The sequence below is a fragment of the Canis lupus genome, chromosome 16 (genome assembly GCF_048164855.1).
Source record: "Canis lupus baileyi chromosome 16, mCanLup2.hap1, whole genome shotgun sequence".
NCBI classification, from domain to species: domain Eukaryota; kingdom Metazoa; phylum Chordata; class Mammalia; order Carnivora; family Canidae; genus Canis; species Canis lupus.
In genome coordinates this window covers 34214658-34232997 of record NC_132853.1, presented here as the reverse complement: position 1 = coordinate 34232997, position 18340 = coordinate 34214658, and the positions used below count along the sequence as shown (strand labels likewise).

General features: G+C 36.2%; 1 protein-coding gene across 7 annotated transcripts in view; it reads right to left on the bottom strand.

The window, feature by feature from the left end:
- Positions 1–18340, bottom strand: part of SPAG9 (sperm associated antigen 9) — a 145930-nt gene that overhangs the window by 92537 nt on the left and 35053 nt on the right. For all 7 annotated transcript variants that reach the window (XM_072780017.1, XM_072780019.1, XM_072780018.1 and 4 more), the window contains exon 2: positions 16080–16200. In XM_072780017.1, the coding sequence (XP_072636118.1) occupies positions 16080–16200 (121 nt within the window). The remainder of the gene's footprint in view (positions 1–16079; positions 16201–18340) is intronic.

Genomic DNA, 18340 nt, shown 5'->3' with positions numbered 1-18340 from the left:
GGTCCAAATCATTGACTTTTAACATTACTCAAGCTCTTTTCACTACTGAGCAGTTATGTGAAAGCACCATTGTTCAAAAGTACTTTTTCTGCTTCAGGGCTTAATTTCAGGGACTCATTTTCTTTGATTTAGCTCCCTCTGCTGATGGAGTTTGTGAGTAGCACTGATTTGGGGGTAGGGCTGAGTACAACTACTAGTTTTAGATCCTGAGATACAGAATGTTAGGACAGGATTTCATAGGAAATAATATCAGAGAGGAATGATTCTGAGAGAAAGTAGAGTCCAAGCAGGACCACAAAGAAATTAAATTACAGTACTCAAGATAGATGGTGAAGACAGTATGCAGGCACTGTTCCCACAGAGAAGGGAACACAAAACCGTGATAGTGCTGAGGAAGAGGGGAGACTGGCCAGCCTGGAGGAGCTCATACCTACTAAGTAAGGCACAGTGAGAGACGGTCTGGTGGGGAGAAATAAAGCTGGAACCACCAGGAACTTGTCAAGAAACTCATTTAAGTCTGTTTAAAAGACAGATTAGTTGGAAATGTTTTACTGGTATAAGGGTCTGCTAGCTGTAAGCATGCAAAATTGCTTGTAAGCCACAGCCTGTGACCATGACAGATGGCAGCAGAACTACTATGAACAGATGGCTGTAGAAGTAACTATGATCTATATACAACAGTACATACACGAATGTTTCCCTATACCTAATGTTACCACAGCAAACACCAAATGCATAACTTGTGCTGCACAGTAAACTCATCCTTGGTTTGTGTAGTAGCTTTACTTGCTACCATTTGTTTGAATATCTTGAAAATATGTCATTAATTAGAAAAACTGTAGCTCTGTGGCTGAAAGCAATAATAAGCAAACTTGTAATGCAGATGTATTGTGAAAATGTAATAGGTATTGAAACTATAGTAAGTTTTAGGGCTGCTTCTGTGATTTATATTTAAACACAAGAAATCCAAGCAAATTATATTTAGTTACAATTTCAAAACAAATGTCTTCTACTACTTCTTGTCAATTAAACTGATCTAAAACCTTAACCCTAATACTATTCTGTGAACCTTACCTATTTTTAGTTGTTCATTTGTGTATATCAAGATTTTCTTGGTATTGTGTAACCAGAAAAAAAAAAAATTGTAAGTTGGGACTCAAATTCCAACTATCATCCATAAACTTCAATTTTCAAGTTTGTGCTCAACAACAGTCTCATTAATTCTTGTCAGGTCTTGACATGAATTCATAAAATAAGTTTGTATCACCATCACCACCACTTCTGATAGCAGCTAAAATTTTATAGTGCTTATTATGTACCATGCACTGTCTTGTGTACTTATATAAGCAAATTATTTGAACCTTATATTAACCTTATGCTGAAAGTATTAATACTACACTCATTTTAGAGAGAAGAAAACTGAAGCAAAGAGAGGTTAAGTAACTTGCACAAAGTCGCACAGTTAGTAAATAGCAAAACCAGGATTCTTTTTTTTTTTTTAAAGATTTTATTTATCTATTCATGAGAGACACAGAGAGAGAGAGAAGCAGAGACACAGGCAGAGGGAGGGAGAAGCAGGCTCCATGCAGGGAGCCTGATGTGGGACTTGATCCCGGGACTCCAGGATCACGCCCTGGGCCAAATGCAGGCGCCAAACTACTAAGCCACCCAGGGATCCCCAAAACCAGGATTCCTAATGGAAGAGTCTGGGCCCAGAACCTGTTTGTAATTATTTAACATAGTAATACTTCCTTTGATCTATTCACATAATGGAGCCTACCTTAAAACTTCACTTGGGGGAAAAATGTATAGATGGTATTCTTTCTTTCAAACAAAAAACGCTCTGCTCTTCCAGAAAGAATCTAGTTACAGATATTATGACTTAAAGACATCAAATTGCCAAGAAAAATACATATCCAACTTTATCAATCATCAGAGAAATATGTATTAAAACCAAAATGCAGGGATCCCTGGGTGGCGCAGCGGTTTAGCGCCTGCCTTTGGCCCAGGGCGCGATCCTGGAGACCCGGGATCGAATCCCACGTCGGGCTCCCGGTACATGGAGCCTGCTTCTCCTTCTGCCTGTGTCTCTGCCTCTCTCTCTCTCTCTCTGTGACTATCATAAATAAATAAAAATTAAAAAAAATAAATAAATAAAACCAAAATGCAACACAGCCCTTGTATACCCATCAGAAAAGCTACAATGAGAAATACAATATACCAAGTTCTGGTAGAATATGGAGCAACTTGGACTCTCATATGCTACTGGTAGGAGTAAAAACTGATACACTATTTGAAAACTGCTGGGCAAGATTGCATATTTACCAATCCAATGACAAAACAACTTAATTGCTAGGAAATACACATACATGTCCACCAAAAGGCATTTAAAACAATGCTCAAAGCAGCACTATCAGTAATAATCCAAACCTAGAGACACCCCACCCATCCAATAGCATAAAGGATAAATATTCCTGCATTTTAACACTATTCAACAGTGAGAATGAACAAACTACTGCTACACATCATGGATGACTCTCACACACAGGAGATTGAGGGAAAGAAGCTAAAGCAAAAGAATACAAAGTTCAAAAGACATACTTAAGGAACTAAGCTAAAACTAATCTAAAATGTCAGAAATCAGGGTAGTGGTTACCTTTGGGGAGGAGTTAGTGACCTGATTAATTTACTGTGTGTGCAGCCCCACCCTACCCCAGTTCAAACACACTGAGCACCTATGCACACAGGCACTTACTTGGGCTTGAATACTCATCATTGTTTACGTTCTCCGACAACTCTGAATTCAACATTTAGCAGAGGATCTAAACAGACCATTCAGACCCATTACGAACAAATTGTGCCAATTCACCATTAAAATGTATAGGAAGATGAGCAAAAATGTTACCGGATTGAAGAATTATAAAAAGAAAAAAAAGAGGGCAATCGGAGAGGATAAATTGGAATTACTCTTTTGAAGGTCATGTTGGTGATACCTAATAAAATAAGCAATGTCCTCCTCTGACCCAGTATTACTACTTTTTTTTTTAAGAATTTTAATATTTATTTGAGAGAAAGCACAGCAGAGAGAGAATGCTTGGGGGGGTGGGCAGAGGGAAAGGAAGTAGCAGATTCCCTACTGTGTGAGACCAATGCAGGGCTTGACCCTTGATCCCAGGACCCTGGGATCATAACCTGAGCCGAACCAACTGAGCCATCCAGGTGCCCTTCCAGTATTACTATTCTTACTCATCCTGTGGAAATACCAAAGCCCAAAGATGTGAAAATGTTCTATGCAATACATTTTATAATAACTCCCAAATTACAACCATCCCCAAATTTGTCATTAGGTGGTTGGTAAAATGAAATATCATAGTCATTGGATTGACCACAATCCAGTGGCTTTGCTACTTCCAAGTTATTTTACCTTGAGTATATTAATCCCTCTGGGCCTTAGTTTCCTTATTTATAATTGAGAAATAATAGTTTATTAGAGTTTATATTAGTAATAGTACCTAGCACACGTTTTTCAAATACAACAAAGGTACTGCTAAAAGGAATGCAGGGTATCTACATGTGCTGACATGAAAATGGTTCCTAAAACTGAATGGAAGAATGTTGAATATATACTGCTATATCTGAGAATAAAAAATAAATGCCATAAAGGTGGAGTCCTAACTCAATAGGACGGGTATCCCTGTAAGAGCTCTTTCTCCCCACTTATGCACAGAGCAAAGACCATATGAGGACATAGACACAGCGAGAAGGCAGCTATCTGCAAGCCAAGGAGAGACCTCTGAAGAAACCAAACTTGCCAGCACCTTGGTCTTAGACTGCCAGCCTCCAGAACAGTGAGGAAATAAATTTCTATGGTATTTTGTCATGGCAGCCCTCCCAGAGTAATATAAGAAACTAAGTATCATCTTGGAAAGAAGCTTAAAGCTTTTGTACAAGGTGTTTATCAAGTAACTTGGATAGGCTGGACTTGCAGCTTATAGAAACAGGACCTCACTGATATCATGGCAATTTGCTTACCAGTGCTGGTTTGTGTGGCTTTGCTGCTATGTACTACTTAGTAGTAAGACTGTGGGAGATATAAGACCCTAATATACTACAATTACCAGAGATTTCCTTATATACCTAAATGAATGTGCTTTGTTCACAATGGTTCATCTTCATCTATAAAAATTCCTTAAGAGTTCTATTAGTCACTTTGCTCCCCTTAAGCATTCTGGATTATCCCTATCTAATTCCTTAAGCCTCCACCCACAGCTTTCTAAACCATTGGTTTCTGCCTAATTTATTTCCATAACATCCTATTTTTACTCGCCTCAAAAATAGCACATGACGGGATGCCTGGGTGGCTCAGTGGCTAAGCGTCTCCCTTGGGCTCAGGTCATGATCCCAGAGGTCTGGGAAGTCCTGCATCAGGCTCCACTTGGGGAGTCTGCTTCTCCCTCTGCCTATGTCTCTGCCTCTCTGTCTCTCATTAATAAATAAATAAAATCTTAAAAAAAAAAAACACTTGATAATCAACCCATTTTCTAACACCTCTTTCAAAATATATTAATCTCATAGAAATTATCTATGTCTTTTTTTTCTTAGCATACACCACACAAAAAAAGGTCATTTAGCATATGCAAACTATATGTGGTTACATGACTTGCCCCTTACCCTGTTTGTTATTTTTATTAATCAACTTTATTTTTTTTACAGCAATTTTAGGTTCACAGCAAAACTGAGCAGAAAGTACACCGTGTTCATACACCCCTTCCCTGTCACAAACACACACCTACAACCTCCTCCATTTCTACATTCTGCAGAAGAGTGGTACATTTGTTACAATCAAAGAACCTAGCTGACATTATCACCCAAAGTCTACAGTGTGCATTAGGATTCACTCTTACTGTTGAATATTCTATAGACTTGGACAAATATATAATGACATGTATCCACCATTATAGTTTTCACATAGAATAGTTTTACTGCCTTAAAAATCCTGTGCTCCACCTATTCATCCTCCTCCCTTAACCTTGGCAACCACTGATCTTTTTACTGTCTCCAGTTTTGCCTTTTTCAGAATTCCCATAGAGCTGAAATCATACGATACAGAGTCTTTACACATTGGCTTCTTTCACTTTGTAATACGCATTTGGGGTTCCTCTGTGTCTTTTCATGGCTTGATAGCTCATTTCTTTTTAGCACCAGATAATATTACATTGTATAGATGTGTCACAGCTTATTCCTATTATTTTCCTAAGAGCAAGAAGAGTGAGACATAAGAGTTTTCTTTCCACATTCATTTTCATTATTCTACACCACTAGAGAAGATAATCCTTTTTTTTTAAATTTCTCTTTTTTAAAATTTATTTATTTATTCATTAGAGACACAGAGAGAGGCAGAGACAGAGGCAGAGGGAGAAGCAGGCTCCATACAGGGAGCCCGATGTGGGACTCGATCCCAGGACTGCGGGATCATACCCTGAGCCAAAGGCAGATGCTCAACCGCTGAGCCACCCAGTTGTCCCAGAGAAGATAAATCTTTTTTTTTTTTTAAAGATTTATTTATATATTCATTCAGAGAGAGCGAAAGAGAGGCAGAGAGAGACACAGGCAGAGGGAGAAGCAGGCTCCATGCAGGAAGCCCGATGTGGGACTCGATCCTGGGTCTCTAAGACTACACCCCAGGCTGCAGGCGGCGCTAAACCGCTGCGCCACGGGGGCTGCCCCAGAGAAGATAATTCTTAAAACTACCTTATGGAATGACAGAATTCAGTAACTTGAGAATGTGTCTCACGAATGTACAAAATAAAATTTAGAAAATTATATTTAAGAAGTGTTTTCTACCTTTACTATAGACCTATATGTTTATACTATTCAATCAAGTCCAGAAGTCTTCCTAGAATAGTATGGTACATTTACTCATAAAATGCGGGTGGCAAAAAAAACTCTCCAAAATTTATAATGTAGTCAACTCCTCACTCCCATTGCTAATTTTCTAGGGGCAAGATAAGATTTGTAGCCAAAAAAAAAAAAAAAAAAAGATTTGTAGCCCATAAACACATGTATCTTGTTAGCAAAATCTAACCACTAAATCAGAAATTGATTTCCTTGTAAAAAGGAATTATCTTATGGTTAAAATGTCTACATAAATTCGATTTAAACCTATCAGTTCCTCTAACCTAAGTATTACCCATTTCCATCTTCCCCTCCACTCCAGTGTAAGAATTACAGCCTATTCAGCTCAGTCTATTTACTTGAGGTCCTTAAGTGATTATTTCTGTATCTTATTAAACAGAAAACTTGCTATTTTGTATTGTCCTATCCAGATGTATCATAGATAACTAATTATATAAATCAAAAGAAGTACACTAAAATATATTACCTATTACTAGTAGACAACTACAGCATTACAAAGATGGTTCAAACATTAAGTTACCCACTTCCCCACTTATGAACTGGGAATTAAACAAGCCAGGATGCCAATGAAAAATCCAAGACATATCTTCCCAAAGGAGTTGTTCATTACATTCAACTCTACAAAACTACATAGGCTTTCAGATTGCTAAGTTAAAGTTTGTTGTTGTTTTCTGGTTCTCAGACCAGGAATATATAGGCAATTAAAAGGCGAGGAGGGAAGGAGGGTACACAAAATGTAGAACGTCCATATAAGGGAAAATTATTCAGCCTTAAAAAGGAATGAAGTATGGCTGATACGTATACTGCAGTCTGGATGAAACTTAGGCTAAGTGAAAGAAGCAGTTACAAAAGATCACATATTGTATTATTCCATTTATATGAAATGTCCAGAATAGACAAATCCATAGCAATAGAAAATAGATTAGTGGTTGCCAGGGGCTAGGGAGAACAGGGAATGAGGAGTGACTGTTAATAGGGATGGATTTCTATTTGGACTGGTGAAAGCGATCTGGAATTAAGACAGTTGTGATGGGGGCACCTGTGTGCCTCCATCTGGTTAAGCCTCTGCCTTTAGCTCTGGTCACGATCCCAGGGTCCTGGGATCAAGCCCTGCATCAGGCTCTCTGCTCAGTGGGTAGCCTGCTTCTACCTCTCCTTCTGCCTACTCTGCCTACCTATGTGCTCTGTCAAATAAATAAAATTTAAAAAAAAAAAAAAAAAAAAGACAGTTGGGGGACACCTGGGTGGCTCAGCAGTTAGGCATCTGCCTTTGGCCCAGGGCATGATCCCGGGATCCAAGATCGAGTCCCACATCAGGCTCCTTGCAGGGAGCCTGCTTCTCCCTCTGCCTGTGTCTCTGCCTCTGTGTCTCTCATGAATAAATAAATAAAATCTTAAAGAGAAAAAAAAAAAAAAGACAGTTGTGATGGTTATACAACTTTGTGAATATACTAAAAATCAATGATTTGTATACTCCAAAATGGTGGATTTTATAGTGTATGAATTATATATACATACATATATATATATATATATGTTTTTTTTTTTAAGTAGGCTCCATGCTTGAATTCATGACCCTAAGATTAAGAGTCACAGGCTCTACCAACTAAGCCAGCCAGAAGCAGTGTGAATTATATTTTTTTAAAAGGGAGATATCATTCAAGACCTATCCCTAACACAAGCATCAGAATATTACATCTTGGGGATCCCTGGGTGGCTCAGCGGTTTGGCGCCTGCCTTTGGCCCAGGGCGCAATCCTGGAGTCCTGGGATCGAGTCCCACGTCGGGCTCCCTGCATGGAGCCTGCTTCCCCTTCTCCTGTGTCTCTGCCTCTCTCTCTCTCTCTCTCTCTGTCTATCATAAATAAATAAATAAATAAATAAATAAATAAATAAATAAATAAATCTTTTAAAAAAAAGAATATTACATCTTAATTTAATAGTAACCTAACTTTTAAAGGAAAAGACAAGATGTGAAACAATGAGAATAAGAGAAAATCTCAACACTTAATAAATGTTTGTTGAATAAATGAATATGCAATAAAGAGTTTTAAAGTGATAATAGCCAGAGTAACCTTGGAAGTTATTTAGAAATTAGATTTTAAGAGCACAAATTATAAATGCTATATTTTCATTAAAATTTGCCATCTTTTCTTCCTCAGATAATTCACAAGTAGAAAGAATAGGCAGATGATTGCTGAGCTTTAGGTACATTCACTCCCTTGCCTCAACACTTGAGCAAAACCATGCAATATCTATTAAAGCTCTTAAGGTAAGGCAGACAACTGGCCAGATACTAATCAAAGTAATTTCCTCTTTTTCTTAGACACATTGCTAGATGGCATATCACAGTCTCTATAATTAGTTTCTGATTGAGTTATAGCCACTGAAGTAGAAGCAAAAGCTGTGTGCACCACTCCTAAGGCCTGGCCCAATAAAAACTATCCACGTAGAACTGTCCATTCCCTTTCTCTCCTCTCTACCTTAATGGCAGGTGAGTATGATGAATTTGGAGCGAGAAGTTGGAAAGAGCCTACATCTCCAAAGGAAATGCCCACCTTCTGGAAACATCTATTCTAATTTTCACATGAACAAGAAATAAAATATAACATTTGAATCATTATACATGTATTTTGTGGCATGGTTGCTACAGAAACTAGAGTTACTTTAACTCATACATTAGCTTATGAACAGTCACTAAATCCTCTTAAAAGGCATTCTAAATTATCAAAGGTATGTTACTCGATGGTGATTTTAAATAATTTATGAATTTGTTACTCTCGATGATTTTCCAAATGTTTTCCTGGCCATGATTTTCTCCAACATAAAACCTGCAGCAAGTACCTTGATAGAAATTATCTGATTGTATTTCCTGTTTTCTTTACCTCCAGTGTGATTTGAAATACCAGTATTATCTTTTTAGGTTGTAAGTTAACCACGAAGATCATGTAACACAAATTGAGAACCTCTCACTTTTCTGAAAATACAATACTTAGCACAACACAATCAATAGACTCCCGCTTTCTCAAGGCCTAAGTCACATAAGATAAAATAGTGTTTAACAGAGAAGTACTTTTAAATGCTGGGAAGAGCCATCTCTTCAAAGTCCTGGATGCCACCAAGTCACAGTAAAGGGAAAAGAAAAGGAAGTAGAAGGGAGAGGGAAAGGCAGGAAAGAAAGGCCCAACTGGGCAAGGATGGCAGACATTCCCGAAAGTTTCAGTTACCATAATGTTAACCTATGCCTATTATTGTTGCATTATAGGTAAAGTGTAGTAAAAGATCATTTCTTGTTTAATTAGTTCCTACGTGAACCCAAATGTAAAAATGATCTCAGGAAAAATCTTAAAACTTTATCATTTTATTCATCAAACTAGCCACAACCTGAGATTAACTAGAAATAAGCAAGATTCAGCTCATCCTTCCTATCCCAAAACAACAAATAAACCAATCTGCCATTCTTGAAAAACCTAATATTCTGAAGGAAAAAAAAAATCAAATCAGGGCATCTAAAAAGCAAAGCAGGGAAAGGGCAAGAAAAAAGAAGAATCAAAAGACTAATCTAAATTTTTCCCTTTTTAATCACTAATAGAGATCATTCAGCCTTATTTAAATGCTCTTTTTCTTTCTGTCCATCTTTCCAAAGAGCAAGACAACATGATTAAGGCAGGAAGAGCCACCTGCTCAGCCTGCTCAAAATCAGAGCTTACCTCCTTAGATTGATGGCCTGTGCCAAGTTTGGAACACCTTCCATCTCTGTTGTCCTCTGCCCCATCAGACTGCTGATAGGCCTATGGGGGGAAGAAAGAGAAACACACCTGCTAGAACGCCGTGTCCAACTCATTATTTGCCTTCTCAAAAGGAATCATCAGTTCTTACTATTCATGGAAGGCAGATAATCCAATGTTATTTGGCCTCAGAAGATTGGCATTGGTCTTTCACAAGCCTTTCCTTGAACAATTGAGCATCAAAAGTCTCAACAGGTAAGCAAGAATCAAATGCTGACTTAAGATCAAATAAATCTCAGACAACCACATCAAAACAGTAATAAAAGCCTCTCTTCTGCCAACTAAGTCCTGCACCATGTCTCTAAAGTTCAAAAGATTTTCAGACAGATTGATGCTATTAATCAATGACACAAGGTGAAATGCTAAAGCATTCTCATGAATTGATGATCATATCCTGAAAACAGAGTAGAATAACTTCAAAGAACCTCTGTGGTTAGAGAACTGATCTAGTCTCTGTCTTGACAATGTTACCCTAAGCCATCCACACCACAAAGTTGACTACTCTCCTACTAAAGTCTCTATGTAGGGAGAGTCCATGCTTTCCCCCAGCACACATTCCTATGTAACACCTTCATAGTCAAGAAATACTTCCTCATGATCAACCAAAATCAACAAGTAACATTTTCTCTAATTCAAATCTTCCAAAATTACAGAAAAACAACTTGGTATCTTCTTTCCCTGTCCTTTTATATGTTTGAAGTAATCAAATAATTCATTTTTATTCTGTTCTCTAAGCTCACTATAAATCCCTTCACCCTTAATAAAATTAATTTCCTATGAAACTTTAGGTTCCAGATATTAATTATAAACTACAACCTTAAGGTTTTCAATAGGCAACATTAGACTACAGAAATGAGAGAGTCCAAATACAGATAATGAGACATAAAGCAGATCTGAAGACTACACATGATGTTACCTAATGAAGTAGGCATAATAAAATGTTAGTGTTTGCATAAATTATCCTGTGCTTAATTTTTTGGCTTGCCCTCTAAAAATAAGCTCCAATAAAAACCCTTGTATAAAGTTTATTAAATATACAAATGTTTTTCATATGGCAAAGAATTCAATTCCAGTTAAAGGCACTAAAAAAGTAACTTTTTTTAAAGCAACTTTCTATATAATGAATTTCATTTAATATTTTTTTTTTCTTTTAAAGTAAGCTTTATGCTCCATGTGAGGCTTAAACTCATGACCCTGAGATCAAGGGTTACACATTCTACCAGCTGAGCCAGCAAGGCACCCTTTATTTCATCATTTTTTAAGTCAGGAGATATATGAAACTCCGAAAGTTGTCTTATTAAAAATATGCTTTCAACAAAAATACAAATGATCAGTGTTTTACTTTAGTCACTCTAAAAATAATGTAGAAAAAATAAAAATAATGTAGAAGGGATGGTCTACCGACAAGAAAAAATTAAAATGAAAAAAAAGGCCTATTACAGTATTATTCCAATTTTCAGAATATTAATATTTATTGCCAATCACAAAACATGGCAAAGGGGCTGATAAAGCTTTTTATCAACCTGAAGGTATTTTTTTAACTGATTTGAAAAACAGTGACAAAAAATAAATAAATAAATAAAATAAAAGAGAATATTTAGGCCTAGATATTAACTTAGGTACGAACCTATACTCAGTACCTTAAAAATGGTTTATTTTTCATCTATGTTATGAAAGTTCTCAAATGATCAATCACATCATTAACCGACAGACCTTGCTTATAAAACAATCCCCAAAATGGAAGTCTGTTCTAATCCCTTTCTTTATTCCTTTAAAATAAAAAAAAGTTAACGATTACACTTTCCATCTAATAACATGCTAATTCTTATGACCAAGAAATCAGAAGTGTTTTCCTTCCAATAATAATATATGTTTCAAGGTAAAGACTTCAAGGTATTTTATTAGACCAAGATCTTGATACCAAATCTAAAAAACAAATGAATGTTATATGGGGGAGGGAAAGAGCAAAAGGTCAGAATAAATCTCTACTACAGTGTTGTCAATTGTCAAAATCATTTTTTCATTTAATTTAAAAAAGAAATTTTCATTCAAAGGAAGGAAGGCCAGATTCAGAGAAGAACCCTCACATAGCTTAAAATTACTGCCATCATCTCCACAATTCAAGGGAAAAGTCACCTATTATAAATCAAAGAGCTTGAGGGAAACAGTTTTCCTGAGAGTCAAATGATAAATGGTTCTATATCAGCTCTGTGTGCTAATATGTTGCAAATAATGATTCAAATTCATAAGTTATGATAAATGAAATATGCTACTCAACCATACTTCTCCAACTCTTTTCACATTAAAAATGACCAAACACTAATATAAACCAAAAACCACTGAAATATTAATCTTACTTGCCCTACTTCCTTAAATATATTCTGAGAAAATTATCAAAAGATAGAGAAATCTATAGCTTTTTTTGTTTGTTTTGTTTTTTACGATTTTATATATTTATTCATGAGAGACCTAGAGAGAGAGGCAGAGACACAGGCAGAGGAAGAAGCAGGCTCCATGCAGGGAGCCTGATGTGGGACCCAATCCCAGGATTCCAGGATCCCGCCTTGGGCTGAAGGCAGGCACTAAACCGCTGAACCACCCAGGTGTCCCGAAATCTATAGTTTTGAAAAAATATTCACTGCAATATAATTCACTATACTGGAAAAGATGTCCAACCAAACCAACAGAAGTTTTTTGTTTGCTTTTTTTTAATTTACCTGTATTTATTTTTACTCTCATTCTTTCATTCTACAAAGGATTTGAGATAGCTTATTAAAACATAACAATTCATTACATATGTATAGATTAAAAAGAAAATAATTTAAGTACGCTACCCAGGTAAGGTCCAAACTAGTCCTTACAGTTGTACTCCTAAGTTCATTTTGAGTTTCAAGTAGCCAAAGTAAAAAAAACAAAGTGGCCATTAAATAATTCTCATTAGAGCAAAGAGAAGATACCCCAGAGAAAACAAGAATTGGTAATAGATGGCATAGCTTCTGGATGGTGGGTATAGGCAGACATTTTTAAAAGAATAAAGATTATACAAGAAATATAGTGTTAAGGACAAGATACAAAATTATTTATACACTCTAACTTCAGTGATATAAAAACATGGTATATATGGAAAAAAAGACTAGAAAGTCATACATAACCTTCCCCCCCACACACACTGATTTCTTTGACTGCAATAACCATATTATATTCTTCCATACTACAAACATATTCTTCTGTACCAAGCTAAATGATAGATATACAGCGGTATAATATTTTTAACTGTATTAAAATGTCTATATTTACTTGACTCAGTTAAGATAATAGTTGGCTTACAAGAAAGAAATACTCAATATACAAAAGAACTAATGAATATCAAGTATTTTGTGACAAAGAACTCATTACTGCCACAATATGAACAGCAAGACTGATTACAGACTCCTTCCATAGTTGTTAAGAACCAACAGGCCTTTCTCAACCCATAATTTCGTATTTCTACTCCATGTATGTTTCGGATTCGTCTTTAGGATTCACAAGATGTTAACTACAAAGAAGTGTTGTTGTTACTCCCAGATAAGAAATCATGTAATACCGTTTTTAAAAAGTCCTTTGTGTTAGAAAAACCAAAAGCATATCCTACATAGTTCAAATTTTTAAAAGAGAGCAACTAGAAATCTCTAAAATCAAACATGACCACAAAGCTTTTATACACTCAACTATGCAAAATTTTTATAGAGTCAATTTCTCAACATTGTGAAATAATACCACAACCTGAAAATTCCATACTATCAAAAGCTGTAAAGTATGTCCTTAATTCAGTTCCTATTTCTTGATGTTTTCTTGCTTCTCAAATAGTAAGTAACTACAACCAAAATTTCCCCTTTTAACATAGGAAGTCATCTTCAAAGCAGAACTTAAGACTTTTACTGTGGCTACTTTTTAAAGAGAATATGTGCCCTAAAACATATCAATTAGAACTGACAGTCTTTAAAGACTCTAACATACAAATATAAACATGGAAATTGGACAGATACTGTTATCCCACTGTGCTCAAAAAGTGGCACTAAACAAAAAACACTGCACCCATCTCTCTTCTATTACAAATATTATCAGTAATTTTTACGGCCTTAAATAAGTGTTATTTAAAAATAGATGTTAGGAACACTAAAAAACATTCAAACCATTTTAAAAGCTTAAGACAATGAAAATAAAAATAGATGTCATGCTACAGTAACTGTAACAAAAATCATGATGTATTCTTTCAAAAAAACTGATAGAATTAAGATTAAATAGTCAGATATTCTCTTGTCTATCATATAAAAAAGAATTCATATGCTCTGACATACATCTATTTACACTGGTTTTCATCTTTTAAAAAACATATTCCCTGTCTTTGTTTTCCAAAAGGATAGGGCTTTGGTGATACTTAAAGATCATCTCCTTCCTCCACCTTTTTTTAAAAATAAGGAGTTTTGACTCATATTAAGAGATTTGAGGGAGGGAAAATTAAGAAAGTAAAATGAAAAAATAGTCAAACATTTCTCTTCCACACACATTTTTTTCAGATATTTAAATATGGCAAAATAAAGACTTAGAAGAAAATTTTAAGATACACTTTGATTTCATATTATAACCATTTAAGGCTTAAAGAAAAATAGAAGAGAGAAGAAAGTAGTTAGAAGAGAGAAAAAGATTCCAAGGTATCAAAGGAAAAGGGAGTAAGTTGCAAAGCATTAATAAAAGAAGATTCATTACAGCCTCACTCAGAGACGAAGAGATTTAGCATTACAAGTTTTGTGCATCTGAATGGTCAATTTTGATTAATCACGGTTTTAAGCTTTTTTTTTTTTTAAGATTTTATTTATTTATTCATGAGAGACACACAGAGAGAGAGGCAGAGACACAGGCAGAGGGAGAAGCAGGCTCCATGCAAGGAGCCCGACGTGGGACTTGATCCTGGGACTCCAGGATCACGCCCTGGGCCGAAGGCAGGCGCTCAACCGCTGAGTCACCCAAGTGTCCCAAAGCTGTTTTTCTAGATGAGTGGTACCCATAGCGATGTAACTCTAGTAATATATTTTTTAGCATTTGCACTATGGAGTCCATCATCCAGCTATCTAAAACCTTAAATTTCTATAGTAGAATCACAGAAGTCACTCAACATATTCAATGTGAACAAGGGAAGCTAGAACACTCTACGTATCTACAAGCCTAAAAGTACAAAGACATGATATATGGCTTTGTCTCATTGTAGTTGGCTTATTACCAAACATCAACTGGCTCCCTTGCATGACATCTGCTTAACAGCCATGTCAGTTTTCCCTGAATTCTGTAATACCTGAACTCCAGATTCCCAGTGATTCAAGGTTTAGCTCTATTAGGCCATTCCAAAGCACTAGAGGGAACAGTCAGTTATCACACACACAAACCCCAAGTCTGGTAATAAGCGAAGGTTATCTACCATGAATTCCCATCCTAAACAGCAGATGTCACTATGTAGCCAAAATGGTTGACAAAGGAAGAATTGCTGGTCCTCTTCTGCTTCCAAGGATTCTGAAGGTTTATAGTGCTGTGAGGGAAAACTGAAAAACTCTCTGCCTGCCCAAATCAAATAAGAAAATAGGCCATGAAGTTTCTCCCCGCCTTTTTTTTTTTTTCTAATTTTGACTTAATTTTGTCCAATTCATTAGCCAAAAAGAGAAATCATCCTTGGAGTATGAAACAGTTATTTTTAAATCAAAAGTACAATGAAATTATATTAAAAATGAAATAAATCTGAAAAATGATATTCCCTTCCCCAAACTCCCTCAGTTTTCCACTAGAAAATAATGAAAAAGAGAACTCAGTGATAATTTTTGTGTGTGTGTGAACCCTGCCCAACAGGGGGCTTGAACTCACAAACCTGAGATCAAGAGTCACATGCTCTACCAAGTGAGCTACCCAGGCTCCCCTAGAATTCAATAATTTTTTTTATACATACTTCAGAGCTACAGTTTTTGTCACATTTGTAAATTTGAAAACAATACAGAATGCAATGGAAATTTGTGTAGTGGATCAAAATCAGAAGAAATGATCCACATGCACACATCCCAGAATCCTGCATAATGGATATAGGATAATGTTAACTACAAAGGCTGAGAGATAAATTGAAGAAGAGAGTCTTAAAGGCATCTTTGATTTAGTTATTTCTACAGACATCAGTGCCACATGAAAATGTGAATAAAGAACCAAACCTAGCTTCCAGGTCTCACTCTTCAGTCTGGGATGATGACAATTCCAAGTACATATATATATTTGGAAGCCCAGTCAAATGTCAAGATGAGTCACTGCACTATTAGAGCCCACTCTTTAATATGTACTTATGAGGAGAAGTATTTTTACTTACTCTGGTCAGCATAGTTTTTTGCTTTGAGCTCAAGTTGTCTTGTTTGAGATTCTAAAGATTCCACTCGGGTCTGTAAATCCTTTTTTTCCTGTTCTTGAGAATCTTCAAATTCAATGAATTTCTAATAGAAAAGAAAAGTATTATTTCCATTAAAGAAATGAAAATTCTTTAACATTATCAACCCCTGTGTTTCCTGGTATCAGGAATCACAATCAGGCATTGAATACTCAGAAAGATCTAAGAATCAGGTACTTCTGTTGATTTTTTAGTTTCTTGATAAAAACTTCCAAATACAGAAAAAAAAAAAAGACCAAATAGTTTATAAAGTGTTTCCACTTCATATAACAGGCATTCCAAAGAAAATACATGCATCCTACTCCAAAAATATGAATCCTTAGCATATCTGCATATTTATCTGAGTTGAAAACAGTGTTTTGCATAACATTGTACAGAACATGTACAACAAATGAAGCACTGAAGAATTATAATGTGTCAATAAATATTTGTTCAACAATTATTTGGTTAAAAAAAATTATTTGGCTAATAAACAGCCTTCTAGATTTTTTAACAGCTTTCTAGATTACCTGAACTATGGAGTTTAAATTCTTGAGAAAAAGAACACTTCTTAGAAATAACTCCAGCAATCAAATTCAATTTCATAAAATTGTTCTCATCAAGAAAATTATTTTTTAAAGGTTTTATTTATTCATGAGAGGCAGAGAGAGAGAGAGAGAGACAGAGGCAGAGACACAGGCAGAGGAGGAAGCAGGCTCCATGCAGGAAGCCCGATGTGGGACTCAATCCCAGGTCTCCAGGATCACACCCCAGGCCAAAGACAGGCGCTAAACCACTGAGCCACCCGTCGTCAAGAAAATTATAATTAGGGATGCCTGGGTGGCTCAGCGTTTGGTCGCCTGCCTTCAGCTCAGGTCTTGATCCTGAATGAATTCCACATCGGGCTCCCTGTGGAGAGCCTGTTTCTCCCTCTGCCTGTGTCTCTGCCTGTCTCTCTCAGTCTGTGTCTTTCATGAATAAATAAATAAATCTTAAAAAAAAAAGAAAATTATAATTAAATCTAATCATTAAATCTCAGCCCTCATCTTAACTGTTTTATCAGTGTCATCTGACATCTGGTCACTCAAAACATTTTTTTAATTTGGCTTCTAGGACTTTGTTCTTCTACTTTATTGGTTGCTTCTTGGTCTTCTTTGTTAGTTCTTCCTCTTTTTCCCCACAAACTCAGTCCTTGAACAACCTTTTCTCTTCATTGTTTACTCATTCCCTGGTGATCTCATTCAGTTTCATGGCTTTAAATACTAACTACATGCTGACAACCTCCAAATTCCTAGTCTAGTCTCTAGCCTAGACCTGAATTCCAGATTTGTACATCCAATTGCCTACTGGACAACCTTGTTGATTTGAATGTCTAATAAGCATCTTAACTTTCGCATGTTAAAGCTTGCTCCTCCTCGTCTTAGCTAGCTCATTTAATTACCGTGGTCAGCTGCTCTGGCTCACAACTTGAGTCAGCTTTGATTCTTCTCTAACACTTCATATCCAATCTATTAGCAAATCTACCTTCGGATGCAACCTCATCATCTACACCACCATCCTGGTCTGTGTCAACATTATCTATTGCCTAGATTAATGCAACAGGAACTAATTAATCTTACTTCCACCCTTGCCCCTATAATGCATTCTCAATACAGTAGTTAGAGTGACCCATTAAAAAGTCAGATGGAGGGACTCCTGGGCAGCTCAATGGTTGAGCATCTGCGTCAGCTCAGGTCCTGATCCCAGGCTTGGGGATGTAGTCCCCATCAGTCTCCCTGCGAGGAACCCCCTTCTCCCTCTGCCTAGGTCTCTGCTTCTCTCTCTCTCTGCGTCTCATGAATAAATAAATAAAATCCTTAAAAAATAATAATAAATAAAATAATAAAATAATAATAATAATAATAATAATAAAATAAATAAATAAATAAAAAGTCAGAAGGGTCACCTGGCTGGCTCAGTCAGTAAAGCATGCGACTCTTGATCTCAGGATCATGAGTTCAAGCCTGACGTTGGGTGTAGAGGTTACTTAAATAAATAAAAACTTAAAAAAAAAAAAAAGTAAGATCAGTTCAGTCCTCTGCTCAAACTCCTCTGATTGCTTACATCCTCCCAAAGTCCTTACCACAGCCTCCCAGGACCAACACAATATATCATAATCTTTCTTCTTTGACATCATTCTCTTCTACTCTTCCCCTCCTTCCCCACCT